The sequence below is a fragment of the Mesoplodon bidens genome (assembly GCF_964165515.1).
Source record: "Mesoplodon bidens genome assembly, chromosome: Y".
In the NCBI taxonomy this organism is placed as follows: Eukaryota; Metazoa; Chordata; class Mammalia; order Artiodactyla; family Ziphiidae; genus Mesoplodon; species Mesoplodon bidens.
The window spans coordinates 45,635,855-45,663,082 of NC_138180.1; the positions used below are offsets into that span (position 1 = coordinate 45,635,855).

The 27,228-nt window shown below is 37.2% G+C and overlaps 1 protein-coding gene across 6 annotated transcripts; it reads right to left on the reverse strand.

Annotated features, from left to right (window-relative positions):
- LOC308609631 (eukaryotic translation initiation factor 1A, X-chromosomal-like) lies at positions 1 to 26,370 on the reverse strand. 6 transcript variants are annotated; one of them, XM_081223371.1, is made up of 7 exons: positions 26,145 to 26,370; positions 22,048 to 22,131; positions 19,902 to 20,005; positions 18,810 to 18,860; positions 6,580 to 6,661; positions 5,264 to 5,355; positions 2,998 to 3,110 (listed from the first exon to the last, which is right to left on the reverse strand). In XM_081223371.1, the coding sequence occupies exons 1-7, from the start codon at positions 26,158 to 26,160 to the stop codon at positions 3,105 to 3,107; spliced, it is 435 nt and encodes a 144-aa protein (XP_081079497.1). In that variant the 5' UTR covers positions 26,161 to 26,370; the 3' UTR covers positions 2,998 to 3,104. The 6 variants fall into 6 exon arrangements, with proteins under 6 accessions (XP_081079495.1, XP_081079494.1, XP_081079498.1 ...); XM_081223370.1 differs by lacking the exon at positions 26,145 to 26,370 and adding an exon at positions 25,627 to 26,090; XM_081223373.1 differs by lacking the exons at positions 2,998 to 3,110; positions 26,145 to 26,370 and adding exons at positions 5,841 to 5,877; positions 25,627 to 26,103 and having other exon boundaries at positions 5,286 to 5,355.
- Positions 26,371 to 27,228: the final 858 nt, after the last annotated feature.

Genomic DNA, 27,228 nt, shown 5'->3' on the forward strand with positions numbered 1-27,228 from the left:
TATCAACAATAAATGTGTTTTATTCAAAACGTGTGTTTACTCATTTGTGAATACTGACAGCATATACCTAATGAAGGAACACTTTCTCAACATAGCAAGGATTAAGTTAAACCTATCACAAGTTTTGTAAGCACGTATAATTTTAATTATGATACCAAGATATGGCAAGAAAATCAATGGTCATTCCTTAATAAAATACAAGACTGTCCACAATGCATAGTTTATAGGCTACTTAAGGCTCAAAGCAACGATAGCCAACTAATTAAATGTTGCCAGCCTTCTTACACAAAAGCTTATGCATTTATTAACCACCTTAATAACGCAACATATTTATACTGTATATACATATGTCCTATAAGGAGGATAAACAGTGCCTGAAAATGCAACCCTACCAAATTTACTATAAAAAAAGTTAATCAGTACCAAATCACTATAGTCAGCTGTTCCTTAGTATCTCCTGAAGATTCCAGGACCCCCCAGTTGTCAGAATCTAAGAACACAAAATCCCTTACATAAAGTGGCATAGAATCTCTAGATTACTTACAATACCTAATACAATGTAAATACTGTGCAGTTGTAAACAGAATAGTAATAGTGTATATACAGTTGCCATTGTGTGGCAAATTCAAGCTTTGCTTTTTGGAACTTTCTGGAATTCTTATTTTAATATTTTAGATCCACAGTTCAATTCATGGATGCAGAACCCATGAATATGGAGGACTATAAAGGTTACTTTTCTTGGCTTTCAAACATTTTGATCTCCTTTCTAGACACAGTTTATGTGATTCTATTGTGGTTATCAAAGAATGTAAAAAGTTTCTTTTTCTTCCTTTCATTCGTTATTTGAAATATTATCAAAACAACAAATCTATAAAATTTCTAATGATGTGTATCAAAATAATTCTTCCATGGGAAACGGCACATAAGCTACATCTTCGATCCAACTCAAGATGAAACACTATGCTGCAATGGTACTAAATAGCAAGAAAAAAGTATGTTACCAGTATCTTACTTCATTCAGACTGCTATAACAAAATAGTACAGATTGGGTGGCTTATAAACAACAGAAATTTCTCACAATTCTGGACATTGGAAGTCTAAGATCAGGGTGCTGGTATGGTTAGAGTTCTGGTGAAGGTTCTCCTTTGATCTGCACACTGCTGAGTTCTTGCTCTGTCTTCTCATGGCAGAAGAACCCTAGGAGGTTCCCTTCATAAGAGCAGTGACCACATTCACAAGAGTTCCTCCTTGGTGCCCGATGACCTCCTAAAGGCCCCACTTGCCAATACCATCGTCTTTAGGGGTTGGGATTTCAATATACACATTTTCAAAGGACATAGTCAGACCACAACAACTAGCAAACACAAACTGGGAGTAGAGTAAATCTTGGGACAAACCATATTTATTTGAGGGAGTCAACAGAAAAGATTTTTAAGTAGGGTCTCTACCTATGGTGAACTGTATCACATATGCAGATTCTGATATTTTTGGCCAAATGTTGAAGATACGTAAACTTAATATACCTTTATGTACAAAAGACCAGTTGACTGCCCATGAAGACAACCACTAAGTCACCTTCTCAAGCTTGTTTCTTAAGATTATTAAAAACTAGTCCTTAGTCTCAAACACATTCATCACCTAGGTAAGTGTTCAGGAACTCACAGATTAAGAACCACAAACCACATCTGTGAAACTTCTCTTCTTCTTAGATTTAATTATGTACATATTCTGGCCTCAGGTTTTGAACCTAGGGAAGTAAAATTAGAGCAAAGTGAGATGAAACCATATGAAGGTTTATCCCCCCTTAGTTACATTTATATTACTGAAACCAGGTAAAAGTGTATTCCCTGTATATTAATTTTCACTGCTGAAAAATTCTCAGACAAAATACAATGTTTCACAAATTACCTGATGAATCTTTTCTTACTAAAGTTGTATAAAATTTATGAGGCTGTTTAACTAGCCTTGCCCTTAATTTCATCTTACTATAGCTGATAACTTCCAAACAAAACGTTAAAAAAAGGTGATGATCTAAACTCCTAGTAAAATAGAAACACAAAAAAATTGGAACGCACATAAAAATACACCAGTAACACAAAGTAAGGCCGAAATATACTCAGTGCAACATCTTATTGTATTTCGTAGCTGTGGTTCCTTCCTTTCCCTTATCTCAGCTAAAGGATAGTTTAAGAAAGACTTATAGAATTTTTTATGAAATTAGATTTTTATTTATACATTGTAATTTAATTTTTCATAAAACTCAAAACTATGGGTTACAATGTATGACTTTTGACAATGAAAAACATATACAATCTACTTTGTAAGGTAAAGAATAATCTACTTATTTTACCCTTAAAAGTTGTCTTACTTGAGTAAAAACACTGTCAACAAATACATCAAAACTTTCAACGTTAAGAAAATTGAGTATTACCTAGAATAGAATTTTTTCAACTACTTATCTTACAAATTCAAAATTACTACTCAAACCTGTATTCTAAAAACTGCATTTTGGAAATGCTTTTATTATGATGGTGGCAAGATAAAATGATGAAAAGAATATACGAGTTACCAAAATTAGTATATAAAAATACAAATGGCTACATATATATGAAAATAGCCCCTTTTCTTGACTTCAAATGCAGATTTCTGCTTTCCTTAAATTTTATCAAAAATCTTAGGAGACCACCTAGGTAACTGGAACATACAGAAAGACTCTGTAAACACACTAGTTGGAACTAGGGCTTATCACAATCTATGATGATAAGGCAATTTATTCAAAACATCCATTAACTGGAAGTAAAGTAATCACAGTGGGGAAGGCATCTCTTTTCTTCTTTCTTTCTTCCCACTGTTTTAATAGCAGATATTGTGATCTTCTACCTCTAAGTTCCATCACATTAAAAGAACAAAGTGTTAACATTTTACTTAATTCAGCTTCATCAGTTTATACAAATATAATACTGTAAAACAATGAAAACAAATCAATGTGCCTTAAACTACATTCATGTAGTTTATTCATGTAGCTGAATGAAGTTTTATTCTTCTTAACAGGTGATGACCAAAATTCAAACTGTAGAACAGTCCTCAGAAACTTTGAGTTCAATTTAGATCTGTTAAGTGAAAAGAACATCAGATCAATAAAAAAATAATTCTTATAATACTGCATATAGGACCACCTTAGACTATCTGGAAAATAGTTCCTTGAACAAAAATTCTGTATACCAACCAGATTTTTTCTCAATTCCTGTCTGTTGTCAGTAAATCTCTATCAGAACATTAGATGTTATGCAGCCTATTCTTGATAAAGTTTAGCGTCTCATTCTTTCCTTTCATGCTAGTGACCAGAGACTTTTTATTTTGGAACTGGGAACAGACATGGGGAAGTATAATTCCCTTAAGAATGACAGAAGTGTGGTACTAAACCAAATTCTTCTCTGAGTCAACTTAATCATAGGAGTGAAACACGTAAATCACCTGGCAAAATGACTCTGGAAAAAGTAGGACTGAGAGGTAATAAACATAAATCTAACCAAAATACTCAAAATAACACAAATTCTTTTAATCACCATTGTCATTAGTTTCTTTCCCAACAAGGCTGCTTAGACACAGTACCAAAGAAAATGCTGGCATAGATCCAGAAAGGTGTTTTCTTTTTCTTCTGAGGGAAGACTTAATTCTGTGGCTGGGTATTCAAGCATTCATTCTGGTTATATTCCTAGCCTTCAACCCCGGCTCAGCTGTCAAAACGTTCAAGTCTCTGTTAATATACTACATAACTGTTGCATTTTACATTCTTGCCACAGAAAATAATTGTTAGTTCTACTGTCAAAGTATTAATTGAGCTACAAGAACTCTCTGGCAAAACTGAACAAAATGTTAGTTAAATAGAGAGAACAGCATTTCTAAGAAATCTGTTGTCAGCATTAAAGACCACCTATCCTACAAAGATGTCATTAAACAGAATTTGTTCAATTACTGGATTTTTTCTTCTTATATGATCAGTTTATAGAATTTCCGATTTGTAACTCTGATTCATAAAACTGGGACTTCACTTTTCGAAAACACAGCTAACTTATTTTTTTCAGCCACAATTTAGCAGACTTGAGATGCTCATTTTAGCATTTACATAATTTATAATCACAAACGTATAATAGACAATGACAAAAGCAGCATATAAATAATGCAAACTGAAATAGTTACATCAAACTTTTGGACCGTCTGATAGCAAAAGTGTAACAGAAAAAGTAAAAATATATTTTAAAACATTAGAACGATATTTTTCTAATCCTTTTTCATTTTCTATTTCTGGGTGACTGTTCACTTCAATTTAAAATTCTCTAAATTTCTCTGAGTGTCTGAAAATGCTCTTAATAAAGATGTTGGTGATTGAAAGATTGTGAATCTTTTCTTCTTGGAAAGCTTGGTTAATTGGGCTGCACAATCTTTGTCAGGAACAAATACTCTAGGTATTCTAAAATTCCACCTTCGTATCCAATAAAACACTAATTAATATTTGTGGACTTTTTATCTCTAAACTACACTGTTAATACAGAGGTCCAAAAAAAAAGTCTAATAAGCTTGACTGGAGGTAAGCTTGATGGTGGTAAGCCATACCACCATCCCAATTACTTAACATGCAATTTCAAGAAAATCAGGATGAATTTAACATAAATATAGTAAGAGGAGAACAGTTAGGCATTTAACACTCTTATTCTCACTGTTTTATTACGAAGAAAAACAACCTTTTTCCACAAACTCCAAACCAAGAGTTTGGCCAACAGTGATATATGACAAATAAAATAATGTAACCCCTAAATACACAGGCAACACACCTCCGTTTTAAGGCTTTGGAGAATATTGCAATTTCAATGCTTCAGCAAGTTGGCTTAAACATGATTTTCTTCTTTTAACAAACAAACATTTTATTTGGAAGATGGCATATTTTTTAAGCTGTCTGCTAAACTTCTTAATAGCTATCACTGTAGACATTCTTACCTAGTAAGTTATCACTATGGAGTACCCACTGTCAAAGCTAACTGATCTTTACAAAGAAAGAAGGGTTTCAAGAATTACAAGGTTTCTCAAAGTTTAAAAAGTCTGAATAGAGAGTTTCTGAATACAAATGAATATTCAAATTTATGGATAAGTCTCAAAATATATTCAATTTAAGTGTTCAACATTCTTAGATTAAAAGGAAAGGAAAGATCTGATTACCTTCATAAACAAAACTATCAGAAAGCCACAAGGTTCATCCACTACTTACATCATCAATGTCTTCATCATCATCTCCAATGTCATCAAACTGGATTTCGTCATCATCTCCAGCACCAAAGGTATCTGTTTCATTAATTTTTGCTAAAAACACAGTAACAATACACTCATATATATAAAAATCAAGATGTTACTAGGTGGATTGCCTACTAAAATAAATAATACTGAAACAATAAAGAATACTAAAACACTGAACTATACAAGAAGACTCTTGTAAGTAGTCTTCAACTCAACCATTTCATTCCAAGAAAAATCTTCCTAATCTTCCTACAAACAACTCATCACACAAAGCAAATTCACATTGAAACCTCCAGAAGTTCACAGCAAAGTCATTACAATGAAGAGTATATGCACTATAATTTTATTTTGTTCAAAAAAATAGAAGTAAGGCAGACTGGCTCTAATTACACTAAGTAGCTATTATATTTCTGAAGTTTGCTTCAAAAAGGGCCTGTACACATGTTAACAACTTACCCTTGGCACGTATAAACTTCTCCTAAGATAAGAACATCCACTTCACCAACCATTGGATCACTAACCAAATGAGTGTAACCACTGGATAGACTTACCAAATCAGTCAGAAAAACTTTCAAATCATGCTTATTCCTAAACAACAAAAGTAACAAAGTATTGATCTGATTCCCAGATATCTTAGTATTTCTTAAAAGGCCAATAATTTCATCAGAATTTTCATGCTTATTCAAAAATCTCATAATTTTATAATAAAATGCGATGGAGTGAAGTAAATCAAATCAAAAAGCTTCCAAGTTTAAAATGTGAGCTTATTATATTGTCTCTTTTATGTTATTAGAAATTTACTTTAATCTTTTCAAGTTTACTACAGTAAGAATGCAATGCTTTTGACTTTAAGAAATAAAAGGAGTATATGTTAAAAACACACACACCCCACAAAACTCTCTGGGATAGTACTATGCTAAGTTAAACTGAACATTGTTTTCTATAAAAATCAATACAAGTACCATAACTGTTGCCCTCATTTAGCTGAAGACAGATCATCTCTTAAGAACCGTTTAAAACACTGTAACTAATATATACTTTTAATAGATATTATATACAAGTCCAGAGTTTCTAAACTTTTACACTACCCACCAAAAGAACATTTATTAGGAAGAGAATTCAATTTATTACTAAGTTATTAATATTTTGAAGGATATACATACTTAAAGCTAATTTAAGCACATATGCAAAAAACATGTGACAGAATTCTGTCAAAACTGCTTAACCTAAACACTAACAAGCTAATATTACTGTAAGACAGGGAAATATAATAACTTTAGCATTAATTACCATGTTCTGGAAGCTCGCCATAAGCCTTCAGACTTCTAGCTTCATCTGCATTGTACTTTAAAATTACATCAGCTTTGTTATCCTTGGAGAATAACAAGTAACCAACAAAACCGGTTATGCCAAAATATCGTCAGTTGTCTCATAAATTACTTTCTAATTAAACACACTAAGAGAAAGCTCACTGTTCTGCTACAAATACTGTTTTTCTTCACCTTCCCTCTATCTTCTTAAAAAAAAAAACCCTCCTCAAGAAATTTGCATGCAAATAATGAATAGCCTAGAAAAATTACTTATAGAATTCACTTTAATAAAATAAAGAGAAAAAAGGGGGGCGGGGAGGAAAGAAAAAGTAGAAAAAGATGCAATGTGGTCCTTGGCCACACTATAATTCAAACTGCAAGTGGTATTATTACCCAAGAAAATTAATAAGCCTTTCTATAAACAGTGGTTCTTAGGGTAGCTTGCGTATTAGAATTGTTTGTGGAACTTTAGAAAGATAACCCTATCTCCTGAAAATTGACAGACCTGAGGTAAAGTCCAAAAATCTGTATTTACAAAGCTCTTTTGGGTGTTTCTGATGCAAATATCCCTGAGAACTACTGACCTAAAATGTTCACATTTCTCTTTAAAGAATCTGAGTCATTTACAGAAGAAAAAATGAGTTTGAATGCTGATAATTAACCTAGAAAAGACCTAAAGAAAGGCAACTGAAATCATCACAGTGATGCAACTGCAATGTAATATAAACCAACACTTCTAAAAGTGTAATGTGGGCCCCGGAGGAAGATGGCGGAAGAGTAAGACGCGGAGATCACCTTCCTCCCCACAGATACATCAGAAATTCATCTACACGTGGAACAACTCCTACAGAACACCTACTGAATGCTGACAGAAGAGCTCAGACCCCCCAAAAGGCAAGAAACTCCCCACATACCTGGGTAGGACAAAAGAAAAAAGAATAAACAGAGACAAAAGGATAGGGACGGGACCTGCACCAGTGGGAGGGAGCCGTGAAGGAGGGAAGGTTTCCACACACTACAAGCCCCTTCGCGGGCGGAGACTGCAGGTGGCGGAGGGGGAAAGCTTCGGAGTAGCGGAGGAGAGCACAGCAACAGGGGTGCGGAGGGCAAAGCGGAGAGATTCCGAAACAGAGGATCGGTGCCCTCAGGCACACACCAGCCCGAGAGGCTTGTCTGCTCGGCCGCCGGGGTGGGCGGGGCTGGGAGCTGAGGCTCGGGTATCGGGTTTCAGTCGGAGCGCAGGGAGAGGACTGGGGCTGGCGGCAGGAAGAGAGCCTGAAGGGGTTAGTGCACCACGGCTAGCCCGGAGGGAGTCCAGGGAAAGGGTCTGGAGCTGCCGAAGAGGCAAGAGACTTTTTCCCCTTTTGTTTCCTGGTGCGCGAGGAGAGGGCATTAAGAGGCCTGCTTGGGGAAGCGCCGGAGAAGGGCGCGAGCCGCGGCTAAAGGCGCGGACCCCGGAGACGGGCGTGGGACGCTGGGGCTGCTGCTGCCGCCGCCGCGGGGCCTGTGTGCGAGCGCGGGTCACTGTCCGCCCCGCCTTCCAGGGGGCCTGTGCACCCCGCCACTGCCGGGGTCCCGGGACCCGGGGACGGCTTTCCCGGGAAAGCGCACGGAGCGCCTCGGTCTGGTGCAACGTCACGCCGGCCTCTGCCGCCGCAGGCCCGCCCCACACTGCGCGCCCCTCCCTCCCCTCTGCCTGAGTGAGCCAGAGCCCCCGAATCAGCGGCTCCCTTAAACCCGTCCTGTCTGAGCGAAGAACGGACGCCCTCCGGCGACCTACGCGCAGAGGCGGGGCCAGGTCCAAGGCTGAGAACCGGGAGCTGTGAGAGCAGAGAAGAGACAGGGAAATCTCTCTGTGCAGCCTCAGAGGCAGCGGATAAAGGAGGCAGCGGATTAAAGCTCCACGGTACACTTGATGTGCCCTGCGTCTGTGGAGTGCATGAATGGACAGCGAATCATCCCAAATTGAGGAAGTGGACTTTGAGGACAAGATTTAAGACTTTCCTCCCTTTTCCTCTTTTTACAACGAATTATCCCAAATTGAGGAGGTGGACTTGGAGAGCAAGATTTTTGATTTTTCCCCCTGCTCTCTTTTTGTGAATGTGTATGTGTATGCTTCTGTGTAAGATTCTCTCTGTATAGCTTTGCTTCCACCATATGTCCCAGGGTTCTATCTGTCCGTATTTTTTTTATAATTACTTTCTAATTTTAATAACGCTACTATATTTTATACTTTATTCTATTTTACTTTACCTGCTCTTTCTTTTTCTCCTAACTTCCCTTCCTCCCTCCCTCCCTCTGCCCCTCCTTTCCTTCTTTCTCTCTTTTCCTTCCTCCCTCCCTCCCTTCTTCCTTTCACTCCTTCTTTTTCTTTCCTTCCTCCCTCCCTCCCTCTCTCCCTCCTGTCTTTCTTTCCTTCCTCCCTCGCTCCCACCCTTCTTCCTTTCACTTTCTTTTTCTTTCCTTCCTCCCTCCCTCCCTCCTTTCTTTCTTTGCTTCCTCCCTTCCTCCCTTCTTCCATTCACTCTTCCTTTTTCTTTCATTCCTCCCTCCCTCCCTCCTTTCTTCCTTCCTTTCTTTCCTTCTTCCTTTCTTTCACTCTCTCTTTCTTTCTTCTACTAATTCTTTCTTTCTACTTTTTCTCCCTTTTATTCTGAGCTGGGTAGATGAAAGGCTCTTGGTGCTGCAGCCAGGAGTCAAGGCTGTACCTCTGAAGTGGGAGAGCCAACTTCAGGACACGGGTCCACAAGAGACCTCCCAGCTCCACATAATATCAAGCAGTGAAAATCTCCCAGAGATCTCCATCTCAACACCAGCACCCAGCTTCAGTCAACGACCAGCAAACTACAGTGCTGGTCACCCTATGCAAAGCAACTAGCAAGGCAGGAACACAACCCCACCCATTAGCAGAGAGGCTGCCTAAAAGCATAATAAGGCCACAGTCACCCCAAAACACACCACCAGACGTGGACCTGTCCACCAGAAAGACAAGATCGAGCCTCAACCACCAGAACACAGGAACTAGCCCCCCCCCCCCCCACCAGAAAGCCTACACAACCTACAGAAACAACCTTAGCCACTGGGGACAGACACCAAAAACAACAGGAACTATGAATCTGCAGCCTGCAAAAAGGAGACCCCAAACACAGTAACATAAGCAAAATGAGAAGACAGAAAAACACACAGCAGGTGAAGGAGCAAGATATAAAACCCTACCAGACCTAACAAATGCAGAGGTAATTGGCAGTCTACCTGAAAAAGAATTCAGAATAATGATAGTAAAGATGATCCAAGATTCTATTTCCAAGACCCAAACTGTTGGAAATAGAATAGACAAAATGCAAGAAACAGTTAACAAGGACCTAGTAGAACTAAAGATGAATCAAGCATCGATTAAAAACACAATAATGAAATGAAAAATACTTTAGATGGGATCAATAGCAGAATAACTGAGGCAGAAGAACGGATAAGTGAGGTGGAAGATAAAATAGTGGAAATAACTGCTGCAGAGCAAAATAAAGAAAAAGGAATGAAAAGAACAGAGGACAGTCTCAGAGACCTCTGGGACAACATTAAACACACCAACATTCAAATTATAGGGGTTCCAGAAGAAGAAGAGAAAAAGAAAGGGACTGAGAAAATATTTGAAGAGATTATAGTTGAAAACTTCACTAATATGGGAAAGGAAATAGTTCATCAAGTACAGGAGGCACAGAGAGTGTCTTACAGAATAAATCCAAGGAGAAATACGCCAAGACACATATTAATCAAACTGTCAAAAATTAAACACAAAGAAATCATATTAAAAGCAGCAAGGGAAAAACAACAAATAACACACAAGGGAATCCCCATCAGGTTAAGAGCTGATCTCTCAGCAGAAACTCTACAAGCCAGAAGGGAGTGGCAGGACATAATTAAAGTGATGAAGGAGAGAAACCAAGATTACCCTACCCAGCAAGGATCTCATTCGGATTTGATGGAGAAATTAAAACCTTTACAGACAAGCAAAAGCTGAGAGTTCAGCACCACCAAACCAGCTTTACAACAAATGCTAAAGGAACTTCTCTAGGCAAGAAACACAACAGAAGGAATATACCTACAATAATGAACCCAAAGCAATTAAGGAAATGGGAATAGGAACATACATATCGATAATTACCTTAAATGTAAATAGACTAAATGCTCCCACCAAAAGACACAGATTGGCTGAATGGATACAAAAACAAGACCCATATATATGCTGTCTACAAGAGACCCACTTCAGACCCAGAGACACATACAGATTGAAAGTAAGGGGATGGAAAAAGATATTCCATGCAAATGGAAATCAAAAGAAAGCTGGGAGTAGCAATTCTTGTATCAGACAAAATAGACTTTAAAATAAAGACTATTAGAAGAGACAAAGAAGGACACTACATAATGATCAAGGGATCGATCCAAGAAGAAGATAAAACAATTGTAAATATTTATGCACCCAACATAGGAGCACCTCAATACATAAGGCAAATACTAACAGCCATAAAAGGGGAAATCGACAGTAACACACTCATAGTAGGGGACTTTAACAACCCACTTTCACCAATGGACAGATCATCCAAAATGTAAATAAATAAGGAAACACAAGCTTTAAATGACACATTAAACAAGATGGACTTAATTGATATTTATAGGACATTCCATCCAAAAACAACAGAATACACATTTTTCTCAAGTGCTCATGAAACATTCTCCAGGATAGATCACATCTTGGGTCACAAATCAAGCCTTGGTAAATTTAAGAAAATTGATATTGTATCAAGTACATTTTCCAACCACAATGCTATGAGACTAGACATCAATTACAGGAAAAGATCTGTAAAAAATACAAACACATGGAGGCTAAACAATACACTACTCAATAACGAAGTGATCAGTGAAGAAAAGAGGAAATTTAAAAATACCTAGAAACAAATGACAATGGAGACACGACGACCCAAAACCTATGGGATGCAGCAAAAGCAGTTCTAAGGGAGAAGTTTATAGCAATACAATCCCACCTTAAGAAACAGGAAACATCTCGAGCAAACAACCTGACCCTGCACCTAAAGCAATTAGAGAAAGAAGAACAAAAAACCCCCAAAGCTAGCAGAAGGAAAGAAATCATAAAGATCAGATCAGAAATAAATGAAAAAGAAATGAAGGAAACGATAGCAAAGACAATAAAACTAAAAGCTGGTTCTTTGAGAAGATAAACAAAATTGATAAACCATTAGCCAGACTCATCAAGAAAAAAAGGGAGAAGACTCAAATCATAGAATTAGAAATGAAAAAGGAGAAGTAACCACTGTCACTGCAGAAATACAAAAGATCATGAGAGATTACTACAAGCAACTCTATGCCAATAAGATGGACAACCTGGAAGAAATGGACACATTCTTAGAAATGCACAACCTGCCAAGACTGACTCAGGAAGAAATAGAAAATATGAATAGACCAATCACAAGCACTGAAATTGAAACTGTGATTAAAAATCTTCGAACAAACAAAAGCCCAGGACCAGATGGCTTCACAGGCGAATTCTGTCAAACATTTAGAGAAGAGCTAACACCTATCCTTCTCAAACTCTTCCAAAATCTAGCAGAGGGAGGAACACTCCCAAACTCATTCTACGAGGTCACCATCACCTTGATACCAAAACCAGACAAGGATGTCACAAAGGAAGAAAACTACAGGCCAATATCACTGATGAACATAGATGCAAAAATCCTCAACAAAATAATAGCAAACAGAATCCAACTGCACATTAAAAGGATCAAACACCATGATGAAGTGGAGTTTATTCCAGGAATGCAAGGATTCTTCAATATACACAAATCAATCAATGTGATACACCATATTAACAAGTTGAAGGAGAAAAACCATATGATCATCTCAATAGATGCAGAGAAAGCTTTTGACAAAATTCAACACCCATTTATGATAAAAACCCTGCAGAAAGTAGGCACAGAGGGAACTTTCCTCAACATAATAAAGGCCATATATGACAAACCCACAGCCAACATTGTCCTCAATGGTGAAAAGCTGAAACCATTTCCACTAAGATCAGGAACAAGACAAGGCTGCCCACTCTCACCACTCTTATTCAACTTAGTTTTGGAAGTTTTAGCCACAGCAATCAGAGAAGAAAAGGAAATAAAAGGAATCCAAATTGGAAAAGAAGAAGTAAAGCTGTCACTGTTTGCAGATGACATGATACTATACATAGAGAATCCTAAAGATGCTACCAGAAATCTACTAGAGCTAATCAATGAATTTGGTAAAGTAGCAGGATACAAAATTAATGCACAGAAATCTCTGACATTCCTGTACACTAATGATGAAAAATCTGAAAATGAAATCAAGAAAACACTCCCATTTACCATTGCAACAAAAAGAATAAAATATCTAGGAATAAACCTACCTAAGGAGACAAAAGACCTGTGTACAGAAAATTATAAGACACTGATGAAGAAATTAAAGATGATACAAATAGATGGAGAGCTATACCATGCTGCTGGATTGGAAGAATCAATATTGTGAAAATGACTCTACTACCCAAAGCAATCTACAGATTCAATGCAATCCCTATCAAACTACCACTGGCATTTTTCACAGAACTAGAACAAAAACTTTCACAATTTGTTTGGAAAAACAAAAGACCACGAATAGCCAAAGCAATCTTGAGAACGAAAAACGGAGCTGGAGGAATCAGGCTCCCTGACTTCAGACTATACTACAAAGCTACAGTAATCAAGACAGTGTGGTACTGGCACAAAAACAGAAAGATCAATGGAACAGGATAGAAAGCCCAGAGATAAACCCACTCACATATGGTCAACTTATCTTTGATAAAGGAGGCAGGAATGTACAGTGGAGAAAGGACAGCCTCTTCAATAAGTGGTGCTGGGAAAACTGGACAGGGACATGTAAAAGTATGAGATTAGATCATTCCCTAACACCATACACAAAAATAAGCTCACAATGGATTAAAGACCTAAATGTAAGGCCAGAAACTATCAAACTCTTAGAGGAAAACACAGGCAGAACACTCTATGACATAAATCACAGCACGATCCTTTTGGACCCACCTCCTAGAGAAATGGAAACAAAAACAAAGATAAACAAATGGGACCTAATGAAACTTCAAAGCTTTTGCACAGCAAAGGAAACCATAAAGAAGACCAAAAGACAACCCTCAGAATGGGAGAAAATATTTGCAAATGAAACAACTGACAAAGGATTAATCTCCAAAATTTATAAACAGCTCATGCATCTCAATAGCAAAAAAACAAACAACCCAATCCAAAAATGGGCAGAAGACTTAAATAGGCATTTCTCCAAAGAAGATATACAGACTGCCAACAAACACATGAAAGAATGCTCAACATCATTAATCATTAGAGAAATGAAAATCAAAACTACAATGAGATATCATCTCACACCAGTCAGAATGGCCATCATCAAGAAATCTAAAAACAATAAATGCTGGAGAGGGTGCGGAGAAAAGGGAACACTCTTGCACTGCTGGTGGGAATGTGAATTGGTACAGCCACTATGGAGAACAGTATGGAGGTTCCTTAAAAAACGAAAACTAGAACTACCATAGGACCCAGCAATCCCACTACTAGGCATATACCCTGAGAAAACCATAATTCAAAAAGAGACATGTACCAAAATGTTCATTGCAGCTCTATTCACAATAGCCCGGAGCTGGAAACAACCTAAGTGTCCATCATCGGATGAATGGATAAAGAAAATGTGGCACATATATACAATGGAATATTACTCATCCATAAAAAGAAACGAAACTGAGCTATTTGTAATGAGGTGGATAGACCTAGAGTCTGTCATACAGAGTGAAGTAAGTCAGAAAGAGAAAGACAAATACCGTATGCTAACACATACATATGGAATTTAAAAAAATGTCATGAAGAACCTAGGGGTAAGACAGGAATAAAGACACAGACCTACTTGAGAATGGACTTGAGGATATGCGGAGGGGGAAGGGTAAGCTGTGACAAAGCGAAAGAGAGGCATGGACATATATACACTACCAAACGTAAGGTAAATAGATAGTGGGAAGCAGCCGCAGAGCACAGGGAGATAAGCTCTGTGCTCTGTGACCGCCTGGAGGGGTGGGATGGGGAGGGTGGGAGGGAGGGAGATGCAGGAGGGAAGGGATGTGGGAACAGATGTATATGTATGACTGATTCACTTTGTTATAAAGCAGAAACTAATAAAAAAATAAAAGTGTAATGTGCACAGAAAACACACAGGGATTGTGTTAATATTCTGATACTGACTCAGTAGAGATGAGATTGGGCTAATAACCTGTTAACTTGCTTCCAGATGGTGGTGATGCTGCTACTATCTTTGGATTCCTTTGAGTAGCAAGGATATGTAATTATTCGCAAAAGATTAAGAATCAGAAGAGCTGTTTGTAGCTACCACATTAATGTTAGAATATTTATCCCTTAAGAATTGTGGTTTCACTGTCCACAAAACAGAGAATTAAACTGGGAATTAATAATTGTTCTCTCTGGGCTTCCCTGGTGGTGCAGTGGTTGAGAGTCTGCCTGCTAATGCAGGAGACACGGGTTCAAGCCCTGGTCTGGGAAGATCCCACATGCCGTGGAGCGACTGGGCCCATGTGCCACAACTACTTAGCTTGAGCGTCTGGAGCTTGTGCTCCGCAACGAGAGAGGCCGTGACAGTGAGAGGCCTGCGCACCGCGATGAAGAGTGGTCCCTGCTCACTGCAAGTAGAGAAAGCCCTCGCACAGAAACGAAGACCCAACACAGCCAAAAATAAATAAATGAATAAAACAAAAATTGTTCTCTCCACTTTTGGGGTTTATATAAAGTTAAACCAAGGAAATGGACATGAAAATGATACATTTTTATGGACAGATTACAAGTTTTTATGATAGAATATTAAAAAAGAAAGGACTATTAATGTATGATCCAGTTCATAAAAATAGATACAAGAAGCAAATTCAGTAAAGTTTCAGGTTATAAAGTCAACACAAAAATCAGTTATGTCTGTATAAACTAGCAATGAACTATCTAAAAAAGAAATCAAAAGAATCTCATTTACAATAGCATCGAACACAAATACTCAGAAATAAATTTAACCAAGGTCGTAAAAGATCTATACACTGACAACTATAAGATACTGATGAAAAAAACTGAAGACACAAATAAACGGAAATGTAACCCATGTTCTTGAACTGAAATAATTAATACTAGTAAAGTGTCCATATTACCCAAAGTAATTTACAGATTCAACGTAATTCCTATAAAAATTTCAGTGGCATTTTTTTTCACAGATAAAGTTATATGGAACCATAAACACTCCAAATAGCCAAAGCAGTCTTGAGAAAGTACAAAGCTGGAGGCACGGCACTTCCTGATTTCAAAATACAGTTGTCAAAACAGTAAGGTACTGGCATTAAAACAGTCCTGTTGACTAATGGAAGAGAATTGAGAACCGAGCAATAAAATTTTGCAAAAATGGTCAACTAATTCTTAACAAGGGAACCAAGACAACACAGTGTAGAAAAGACACTCTTCAATAAATAGGATTGGGAAAACTGAATACTTAAATGAAATTGGACCCCTTTCTTACACCAAAAGCTGCCTGAAATTAACCTGAAATAGATCAAAGACTTAAACACAAGACGGGAGGCCATAAAACTACTGAAAGAGAACAGAGAAAAGGTACTTGATATTTATCTTGGCAACTGTTTTTTGGATATGACACCAAAGGCATAAGCAACAAAAGCAAAAAACCAACAAGTGGAACTACATCACTCTAAAAAGCTTTTGCACAGCAGAGGAAATCATCAACGAAATTAAAAGACAACCTACTAGATACGAGAAAATATTTGCAAATGATATGACCAAAAAGGGATTAATACCCAACATATATAAATCCTGCCATTTGCAACAACATGGATGAACCTGGAGGGCAGTATGCTAAGAGAAATAAGTCAGATAGAGAAAGACAAATACTGTATGATCTTACTCATATGTGGAATCTGGGCTGTGCATAAACTCATCAAGGATCTGGAAAGGTCCTAATCTCCCAGCTCCGAGTGACCCTGAAATTCTGCACAAGCATGAAATTAAGACTAAGAGTATTACTGCCTGGCTGAGCATTATGCCACAACATGCACCGACTCCATATGCAAAAGCTGGGAGGCTTACTGGTTTTAATGAAATCTCACACATGGGCTGTTTGCTAAGATAACCAAGCATTCAGTGACCACACACAAGAAAAAGATACAGACCATACAGAATGTGTTTCAGAAAAATCCCTCAACAAACAACAGCAAGAACAAACCCTGCAAGAAGAAATCTGATTTCCAGTCTTGCCACATTATATTTGCATTTTCTAGTTTTCAACAAAAAAATTATCAGACACACAAAGAAATAGGAAAGGGTGGTCACACACAAGACGTCATTACTAACTGGTGCTGAGAAAACCCAGAAGTTTTACTTAACAAAGACTGTACATCAGTTACTATAAGTAGAGTTAAAGAACTAAAAGAAACCATGTCAAAAAAACTTTCTCAGAATATTTCACTAAATAGAGAGAATCAAGAGATACGGATTACTTAAAAAAATAAAAATTATGGCGATGAAAAGTATGTTAATTGACCTCAAAATGCCTCTTTCAATCACAAACAGAACAATCACGTAAAAAATCAACAAGGAAGAAGAAGACTGAAAGTTTACAAACCAGTTAGACCCAACAGATATCTATGAAAAACTTGACCTGATAACAGAATAGAGACAGCAATCATTTCACTCACAACGTAATTAAACACAGGTGATGGGTGCCATAGAAATCAGATGGATTTCAGACTCACAATGCATATACAGTCTAAAGGCTGACATCATAGAGGGTAACTATCATGTTCTTTTCTAAGTGTTCATCTCAAATTCATAACATACGCTTAAAAAAGTTTGTACTGTAACTACTGAGTGCATGTCTTATCTTTCTACTATACAATTGTAAAAACCCTTTTGGAGATTGGAAGGTTTGACTTATTCAGCTGCATCATCTAGAATAGTGGTTTACCAAACTTGGACTTGAGACCTTTAAACTTTAAAATAATATAATAATTGGGACCCCGACATTAAAATTATTAAATTTTTGTTTTGACGAGTAAGAACACGAATAAAAATCACCATCATATACCTCCATCATATACTACTGTTCTTATTTCACAAAAGGTAATTAAAAAATATATATTTAACAAGCAAAATGGAGGGGAGTTCCCCGGTGGTGCAGAGGTTAGTACTCAGCACTTTCACTGCAGTAGCATGGGTTCAATCCCTCGTCAGGGAATTAACAGCCTGAAAGCTGCAGCATAGCCAAGAAAAAAAAAAAGGAAAGGAAAATGGATAATTTAGCTGTGTGAAAAACACCATACAAAACGTGCACATCTTCTCATTTCACTACAGAACAGTGAAAAAATCAGCCTGCACCAATAAATATTTCACTGACTGACATTTGGGAACCATAACCCCTGAATACCTAGCACAATGCCTAGAATACAACTGAACATTAAATGAATGAGGACACGGCACTTCCCTGGTGGTGCAGTGGCTAAGATTCTGTGCTCCCAATGTAGGTGGCCGGGTTCGACCCCTGGTGAGGGCACTAGATCCCACGTGGCATAACTAAGAGTTTGCGTGCCGCAACTAAAAAAGATCCTGCATGCCACAACCGAGATCCCCCACGTGGCAACAAAGATCCCACCTGCCACAACTAAGACCCGATGCAGCCAAATAAAATATAAATAAATATTTTAAAAATAATAATAATAATAAATAATAATAATAATAATAATAATTTAAAAAATAAATGAATGAGGACAGAATGATGGTCTATGGTATTTATCCAAAATTATAAGAGAATATTTACTGCACATGATATTTAAAATAAAAACAGTACTAACCAGTCTTCCCACAAAATATATGTATCATTCATCAGTCATGGGAATTATTCCAAACAAGGTATATCCTATAGTCTTGAATACAATTGGACCTTAATAAATTTTGATGACAGAATGGTGAGAAGTCATAATTGGCTAGGACTGCTTAAATATGCTTTTATTGCATCTTCTAAATATTAACGACTTACTAAATACAACGGCACTACAAATTTAAATGTGATTGTTACCTGATAGTCTCGAAGACCAACCAATATAATGTCTGAGGTATTTATCCAAACCTATAAAGAAAATTTACTGTATATTATATTTAAAATAAAAACAAATAATAGAGTGCAATGTTAAACCATTCTTCCTACAAAAAATATGTACTATTCACCCAGTGTGGAAAATGTATTTACTAGGAAATAGGGAAAAACTATAGAATATAGTATACTGTGGGGGTGTGTGTGTACACATGCGTGTGTGAGATAGACTCTAGATATAGTTACAGTACATTAAGAAAAAGCTATAGTATACAGTTCGTGTGAAATTTTCTATTTTAGGATGTTAAAAATACATAATTATTTTATTTCAACCACCTGAGAGTTTAAAAATTACAAAAACATAATTGTCAGGTAAATGAAACTTTTAATCACTCCGGAGATATTTAATTATTTAACATATATGAAACATCAGTCACCTACACAAATACAGCCATCCAGTCACTAAGCTACATAAATACAGGACCAAATCCCACCTGGAAAAGAATGACTTAACAGACCAAATATATTTTTTAAATAAAAAAATTAGAGTTGAAGGAACTTTTAAACAATGTGATCAATAAATCCGCCTGAACTACTAAAAACTATGATCTAACATGTTCCAAATTTTCCTAATATCATGTACAGCTGTTTCCCCCAAACCAAAATCTTAACCAAGGAACACATACTATATTTAATTAGCAATTACTTTAGTCTCCTTTAATCTTTAAACAATTCTCCAGCTTTTTTTCTTTCTTTCATGGCATAACATTTTTTTAAGAGTCTACATCATCTGTTTTATAGACTGAATCTGTCTAATTGTTTCCTCAATAGTATACATTTCTGGCATAAATCCAATATAGGTGAAGCAAATAATTCCTTGTAAATATAATTCTCTATTATGAAAGTTATCACGGATCTTCTATAATTTTATGTATTTAGATTGCCATATAAATCACTATTTTTGAAGTCTTCGGGAACTCACAAAAATGAGTCGCTTGGCCCATATATTATCTAAAGCAGAGACAATTTTTTAAAAGGTAAATTTTGTATTAAAGTAAAATAAATCTCCATACCTACCTTTTTTCTCAATTTTCCTCTTATATGACATAACCTCTTCACACCATCAAAACACATTGCTTCCAATCTTCCATTTCCCAGCATTTTGATTACCTGAGCATATTCTTAGGGAGGAAAAAAAACAAAAGAAAACACTGTAAAATACTATTTAATTTTTCTTAAAATGTAACAATTGATAGTAAGTTGGTAACTTCACTTTTACTGCTAACTTTGGATCAAACCGTAATTTTTTTAAAAAGAAAGAAGGCTTGTTCAGTGAAAAATTTAAAGTATTCTACCATGTGAGAGCTGTGTGAAGGAGACATATAATAATCTTATCCAAGAAAATGAGAGCACACTTCATCTGTTGAACCATTTCTATAGCCTCTTCCAGCTATGCTTATATACTTTACCCTCTTATTTTTGGAGCAAATAAAAACCTACAGAAGTCAAGTAATTTATCCAAGATCACCATTTCCATGACAAATTATCTCTGTTATTAGGAATACTTTAATTATCTACTCATTTTGAGCAAATCAGTTCAGGCTTGGTCCTCATGACTGCATGCTCTACCTTTAGACATCAAAGTGGCTCATTCCACATTGCACACTATAATGCTGACTTATGAACCTCTCACATTTGAATAATAGCCAAATCTTGGCCCTCGTACCGCAAAAAAAAAAAAAAGAGGCCACCTGATTCTACTGCCACTTGAAAACACTGATATAAGCATTAGCCAGTATGGGGCAATCTCTTCTAGATTTAAATGACAAAAGCAGGCATGGGAGTAAGGATAAAGAAACAGGTAATTAATATAAAACCTTCACACTACTTAATTTCTTCCTAAGGGCTAACATCACAGAGACCCTAGACTATTTATAATTACACTGAGACGTAAATGAGATCTACACTGTGGGGCTGATAAGTTGAGTCCCTTTTACCACAGGCCAATGAACCTAGCTTTACTACTCAGCAGTTCTTCAACATGGGAGAAAATGAGAGAGAAAAGAATTTTAAAATTGGCCCTGAAAACAAACTTTTAATGTAAGGAGACACTATGAAGGCTAAGTAACTGATTATCTTTAGCCAGACAACATGTTTCATATAATTAATAAAGATGCTGATTTTCTAGTGGCTTTCAGTATGGCATGAATAACTACACAGTTTTTTTTATGAAGTCCTGGAAATTACTAAAACAAATGTAGAAATGTGAATGTAGATTATACACTGAGTCAGCAATATCCAGTAGAATTTTTCCATTGAGGAATAATTATCTATCTGAATTGAACAATATGTTCATTGATAGCTCAATATTTAATTTCAATTCATTTCAATAGCCACACATGGCTAGTGGCTACCATAAAAAACAGTACTTACTAAATAACAGTAAAATCTTAAGGTTAAATTTCTAGCGACCAGTCTACTGTAGTCATGCTGGAGAAAGCCCTTGTTCTTAGGAGATATATGCTAAGGTATTTAGAGCTAAAGTCTGTAACTGTATATAACTATATCTGCTTATAAGAAAGTTAAAAAAGTTAGTAAACATTTTCATGTACATATACAAAGGGAAACTAAATATACAAAGAAAACTTTTAAAACTAGCAAATTTAGGTAAAGAATAGATGGGAGTTTGGTGTACTCATATTCCAACTTTTCTTTTAAAAGGAAAAAAGTACTTTAGTCAATTTATTTTACTCATTTTTAATTTTAGTCTGCACTTACTTAAAAAGTCAGTCAACAATTATCAGTTGTTTTATTAAATTTTATGATCGTGTGCTAGTGGCACTGGAGTAGTGAGGGTCTGATCGTCTTGGGATGTATTTGTCATACTCTACTGAATAATAACATTACCCACTATTACACCAGAGTAGGAAATTTTCAGTGCTGGCAGCCAGCCTTACTCTGCTCTAAATCCTGAAATTCACTCTCACTTATATCATGCTTTTCCACATAGAACAAAGAAAACTATGTTTACAGAAATGCCACCAATTAATCCTCTATCAGAAATAGTATACAATGGGTTATTCAATAGACAAATTCTGAAGAAGTATGGGGTATTATAAATGAAGAAAAGCAACTCTTCAGGATTGTGACTAAGATCCATTTTAGGTTAAAGACTGAAATCCACATTATCAAATAAAGACATTAATAACTCCAAAATTCTTACCTTGTCCATCTTCTTTAAACACTAACTCTCTTTTTTCAGATTCATTCTCATTCTTACCCCTGCGCCTGTTTTTACCTCCTTTACCTAATTGATTTAAAAAGTGAATTAAAAATTAAGTGTAATTATTTATATATCTTACAAACTAAACTTGAAACAAGCTAAAATAAGACTTTAAACTTTATAAAAACACAGAAGTAAAAAAAATTATCATTTAAAGAGCAGTACAATATTAAGAGAACTCTAAGTAAGATTTTTAAAATTTAACCTAATTTGGTTACCCAATAGTTACAGTCCGTCAAAGGTTTTCTTTTAACTTACTGACATTTAGATTTGGATTTTTCTGATATAAAACTACTTCTTATATGGAAGTATAGAGGACAAAAATCCCATTACCAGGGATAACTATTAACATTTTATCATCCATGCTTTCAAATTAAAATTGTATTCCGTATAGTCTCTTCTAAAATTTATTTTAATCCCACTCAATAATTTGTTTTGCATGACTTTTCATGTCAATTGAACAATAGACTAAGATGAACATTTTAACAGAGTAAACTTAATTCCTTATTTTGGTTACTTCTAATGCTTTACTGTTATTTCATAAGGCTGAGTTGAGGTTATCCTAAAAACAAGCACCACAGGGTAAATGTATAGAAGTAGATTTCCAGGATAAAGGTTATTTATCCTCCTCCTTAGATTTCTGATGAAGTATATTCATTTATACTACCATCAGCAAAGAAGGACTATTATCTAGCCCTCTGCTACAACCATACCATGCTAAAGATTTAAAATCATACTTAACTGTACTTTTGAATTTTTGCTTTCACTAAAATTGAATGTGTTTGACTATAACATTAACTTTATTTCCTTGTGAAACTTTCTACTACATAATCAAGGAATTAGGCTACTTCTTCATAGCATTTTATTCCCATTCCAAAACCTAGGCAAGAGCACCCATTTCCAATAGATGGGAGAAAGGCTGTGACAGATATTAATAAGGGAACCGTGGCAAGAGTTTAAAACAAAAATCCCAAACAGAATTTAAAATGTGCATCTGGTACTGTAAAAACTTGCATCTATCTTTTTGAATGCACCCTCGACCTCCTTGGGCAGCCTCACATTGCTGTGCTATACTAAAATGTGGGTGGTCTTCACAATTCCCTGACTTATCTGGATTCACTCTCCTATACATTAAGGACACATCATTCAAAAGGGAAAAAAGTGTTTATTTCAAGATATAAAACATGCCAGAACTTCAAAATACACTGGAAGCTCCGTTAGGACAAGGGTAATACCTGCTTTGCTTACTTAGTTATATCACAGTTTGCCAGTTTTTCACATTAACCAAGAGTAGCTCCTATATTATTAAATGAGTGAAAATTTTAAAATCGTATGTCCTTAGTTTGGCATAATACTTCAATAAAATGTAGATTTCCTGGAAGTATTAAAAAATAAAAAAAAAGAGGGTCCTCCCTAGTGGTGCAGTGGTTAAGAATCCGCCTGCCAGTGCAGGGTTCATGGGTTCAATCCCTGGTCCGCGAAGATCCCAAATGCCACAGAGAAACTAAGCCTGTGCACCACAACTACTCACTCTGTGCTCTAGAGCCTGCGAGCCACAACTACTGAGCCCACACGCCACAACTACTGAAGCCCGTGGTCTCTAGGGATTGCAGGCTGCAACTACTGAGCCTGCATGCTCCAACTACCGAACCCATGTGCCTAGAGCCGATGCTCTGCAACAAGAGAAGCTACCACAGTGAGAAGACGGCGTACCACAATGAAGAGCAGCCCCCACTCACTGCAACTAGGGAGCCCGCGAGCAGCCACGAAGACCCAACACAGTCAGAAATAAAACACAACAAAATAAATTTTTTAAAAAAGAAGAAAAAAGTGAGGTCTTTATAGGGTAGGAGCATCCTACCCCAAATGTTCTTCTTACGTGGGTCAGAGGATGTGTGTGTGTGGTTTTTTTTTCTGATTTAAGAATGGATTTCTAAGATTTCTAAAGAAAACAAGCCACATGAGTAAAGCAAAAGTTATTCAACATATGGTCCAAAGTAATTGTATATCTTTACTTGGGTAACCTTCACTGACACTACATTCACAGGGCTTTTGAATTTTCAAATGAAGAAAAATATCTATATAGTTTTATTTCTACATTACTAAACTTCACCTCAAAAATTCAGGAGTCCTAACAACAGGTTTCAACTAAGTAACCTAGAAAATAACATATTGGTTTTACATACAGAGATTGAAACATCAATTTCAGGATGATTATCTCCAGAAAGAGAGGAAGAAAGGAGATTTCAGAGAGGTACACAGATGGTTTTAACTGAAGGTATGTTGTAATTCTTAAATTCAGAAGTATAATTTCCAGGAGTTTAGTCTATATTTATTAACCATACCTTAAAAACCCCTTATTTTACTATCAAGTAGTAAAATCCATTTAAAATTGGCTTTTGAAAGAATTGAGAATACAACAATATATTGTATTCAGTACAGATACTGAATATTTCAATATCAGTATTGATACTGAAAGATAGTACATCTTTCTTTCTAAAACTACGTTCAGGCAAATTTCACAGATCTCTTCCTTAAATCAGATGTTGTAAATCAACTCTACTCAAATAAAAATTTCTTTAAAAATTCAGGTGTGATTTGGAGATATTCTCTGATGTGATCCTACTTAGGCATCAGTTAGTTAAAAAGTCCTACAGTAGGAGGGAACTTATTATCTAAGTTCCTAAGGATGGAGTGAAGCATAGGAAGACAACATTAACAAAAGTTTATTGGACATACAGTAAGTGCCAAGTTGTAGTAATTCAAGATTCATAAAACAGGTATGATTCCCTTTAGAATATACAATCTAGTGAGGGAGGCTGAAACTTCGTTACTAGAAATATGGGTGGAAACAAGGTGTTTATTGAAATGTACTATTATTTGTGAGATAATCATGAATTGTATACATAAGGAAAACACTAGTATAAGCCTTATCTAATTTACTGAACATACGGTTAGAAAGTCAACCCTACTGTTTGCACTGAATAATTAGCAGGAAAACACTTGCTAGAAAAAGAATCTGTGAGCTGGTTTGTGGGCCACAGAGAGCAGTGAACTCAACAGGGCAAGCAAAGAACTGTGACCAAGTATCACAAGTCAAAGTAAGTGGTGACAGCTACAAAGAGAAAATGAAGTAGAATCCGTGGAGCAAGAGGTTAAGTAGAAAGGAGACAGCAGTAGATATGGGTGTCAAGAATGAATAATGAAGGGAGATTTCTTGTGGACTGTGAAATGTGGTGCTATGCTGCCCTCTTTGCCCTTATAGTTTCCTAGGAGGCGCTGTAGAGGGATTAAAAATGACACAACTCAGGTCTCTAAAAAGGAGGACTTCTTTAAGGAGTGACGGTCCGAGTGCTCTGCTTTACTTAGGTTAGGACTACCATTTTGGAAGTTCCAAGCAACGTTATTGTCGAATCTGATAACTCGTGAACGGTTTGCCTCAGAATAAAGAAATATTTACTACCAGTATCTATGTTACGAGAAAAGAAGGCTGAAAACTTTTGTAAATGTATAACATACCTTGTAAACAAGAATGTTCAAGTTTGTGACGGAAGGAGGAAAGTAAACAAGCAGACATGAACCTAAATACGTCACAAGCTTTCGCCTAGTGTTTACTAGCAATGTCTTCACCAACAGTCCACAAAGAGAATACGTACAAAGATTTAATGGTCGCAAAAGCAAGAATCACTGGTTAAAAACTGGTCCTGGTCAGTCCTGGGAACGGCCCAACGCCGGAGAGGCCAGGCGGCCCCGGAGAGGCTCTCCGGGTTCGTGACGCGCCGCTAGTTAGCCTGCCGTGAACCAGGAACAAACTACACTCTGCCGTCTACACGCCCTTAGAATAATGGCGTCGGTTGCACAGCAACGTGAGCCAAGTGGGAGCGAGATAGGAGTAGCTTCCCAGCTCCTGTCCGGACAACAGAGTCCCGCTCAGAGACACCAGCCAAGCACAAGAAGGAAGAACTACCACCGCCGCGAGTCACTGCCGACGACACCAAGCCGAGCAGAACCATGGTTCTCGGAACCCAAGGCGTTACCTTTATTCTTGGGCATTGTGGTAACTGCGACCTCAGCGTTTCCCACTGGGTTCCGGTGTCGGTGGCGCTGCCAGGTAATCCTCCGAGGTGCCAAAAAAAAATTAGTAGTTGCAGCGAGCTCCGCAGGCAGCCACCCTTACTGGCAAGCAAAAGGCTGCGCAGGTGGCTTCACGACTTCCCGATCCCCCAAGCTCGAACGCTCCCCCCGCCCCGCCTGCTGCGCAGGCGTAGCCCACAGCTACTGACTTCCGGCTGCTAGAGGAAGTGAGACACATTGTGGGCGGTTCCAGCAGGAGAATGTGAAACGTTCGGGCGCCAGACTCTGCGCTGACAAGAGGAAGAATCAAGTATAGAGTAGGCCCACGACATTATCCTACTTGGAAATCACCCGAGCTGTCTCCTGCTCTTGAATACACTTCTGCTACTCTGTAATAATTGCCTTTTCCAGAAAATTTCTTGACTGTTAACTTTTACGTTACCTGCCTTCCTTTTCAGAGAAACAAATTCCAGCATGATGCTGCTGTAAGAAGTGTCTGCCTAATCCATGAAAAGGGGTGGGGGAACCGGTGAGAAAAGCGTGTGTGTCTCTCAAAGCGCCCGAACAACAGGGCATAGGTTCAGAGACAGGAACCTCTTGCGGTTCGTTAGAGATCCCACTCCGAAACATTTCAGTGCTCCAAGGCAGGGGCTCTTGGTAGTAGAGGGGTAGAGAACCAAGAGTGTGGCTCCAGTGTCATCTGGGGCTGGAAGCAGGTTCATTCTGAGTGCGGAGAACTGCTTCCCCAAGCTGCTTAACAGGGAGGAGTGGGAAGAGCCCCTGTAGTTCCTCAGAGCTCCATCACTGAGAACTGGGAGGACGTGAAAGGCTGGTTACTGGGTCAAGGTGCCTGAAATGCCTAAATTTACCATCTTTTTTTCAATCTCTGCCCTTGGCAAAAATAGTAGAAACTACAGGGATTTTTTTTTTTTCATTTAGGAGACTTCATTTGCTGGAGTTGAAGATGAAGAAGGTCAGCAGTGCTGCTTTTAGGTGACTTACCTAGAAGGTGAGAGAGCTGGTTTACCAGATTAACTAAATCTGCGG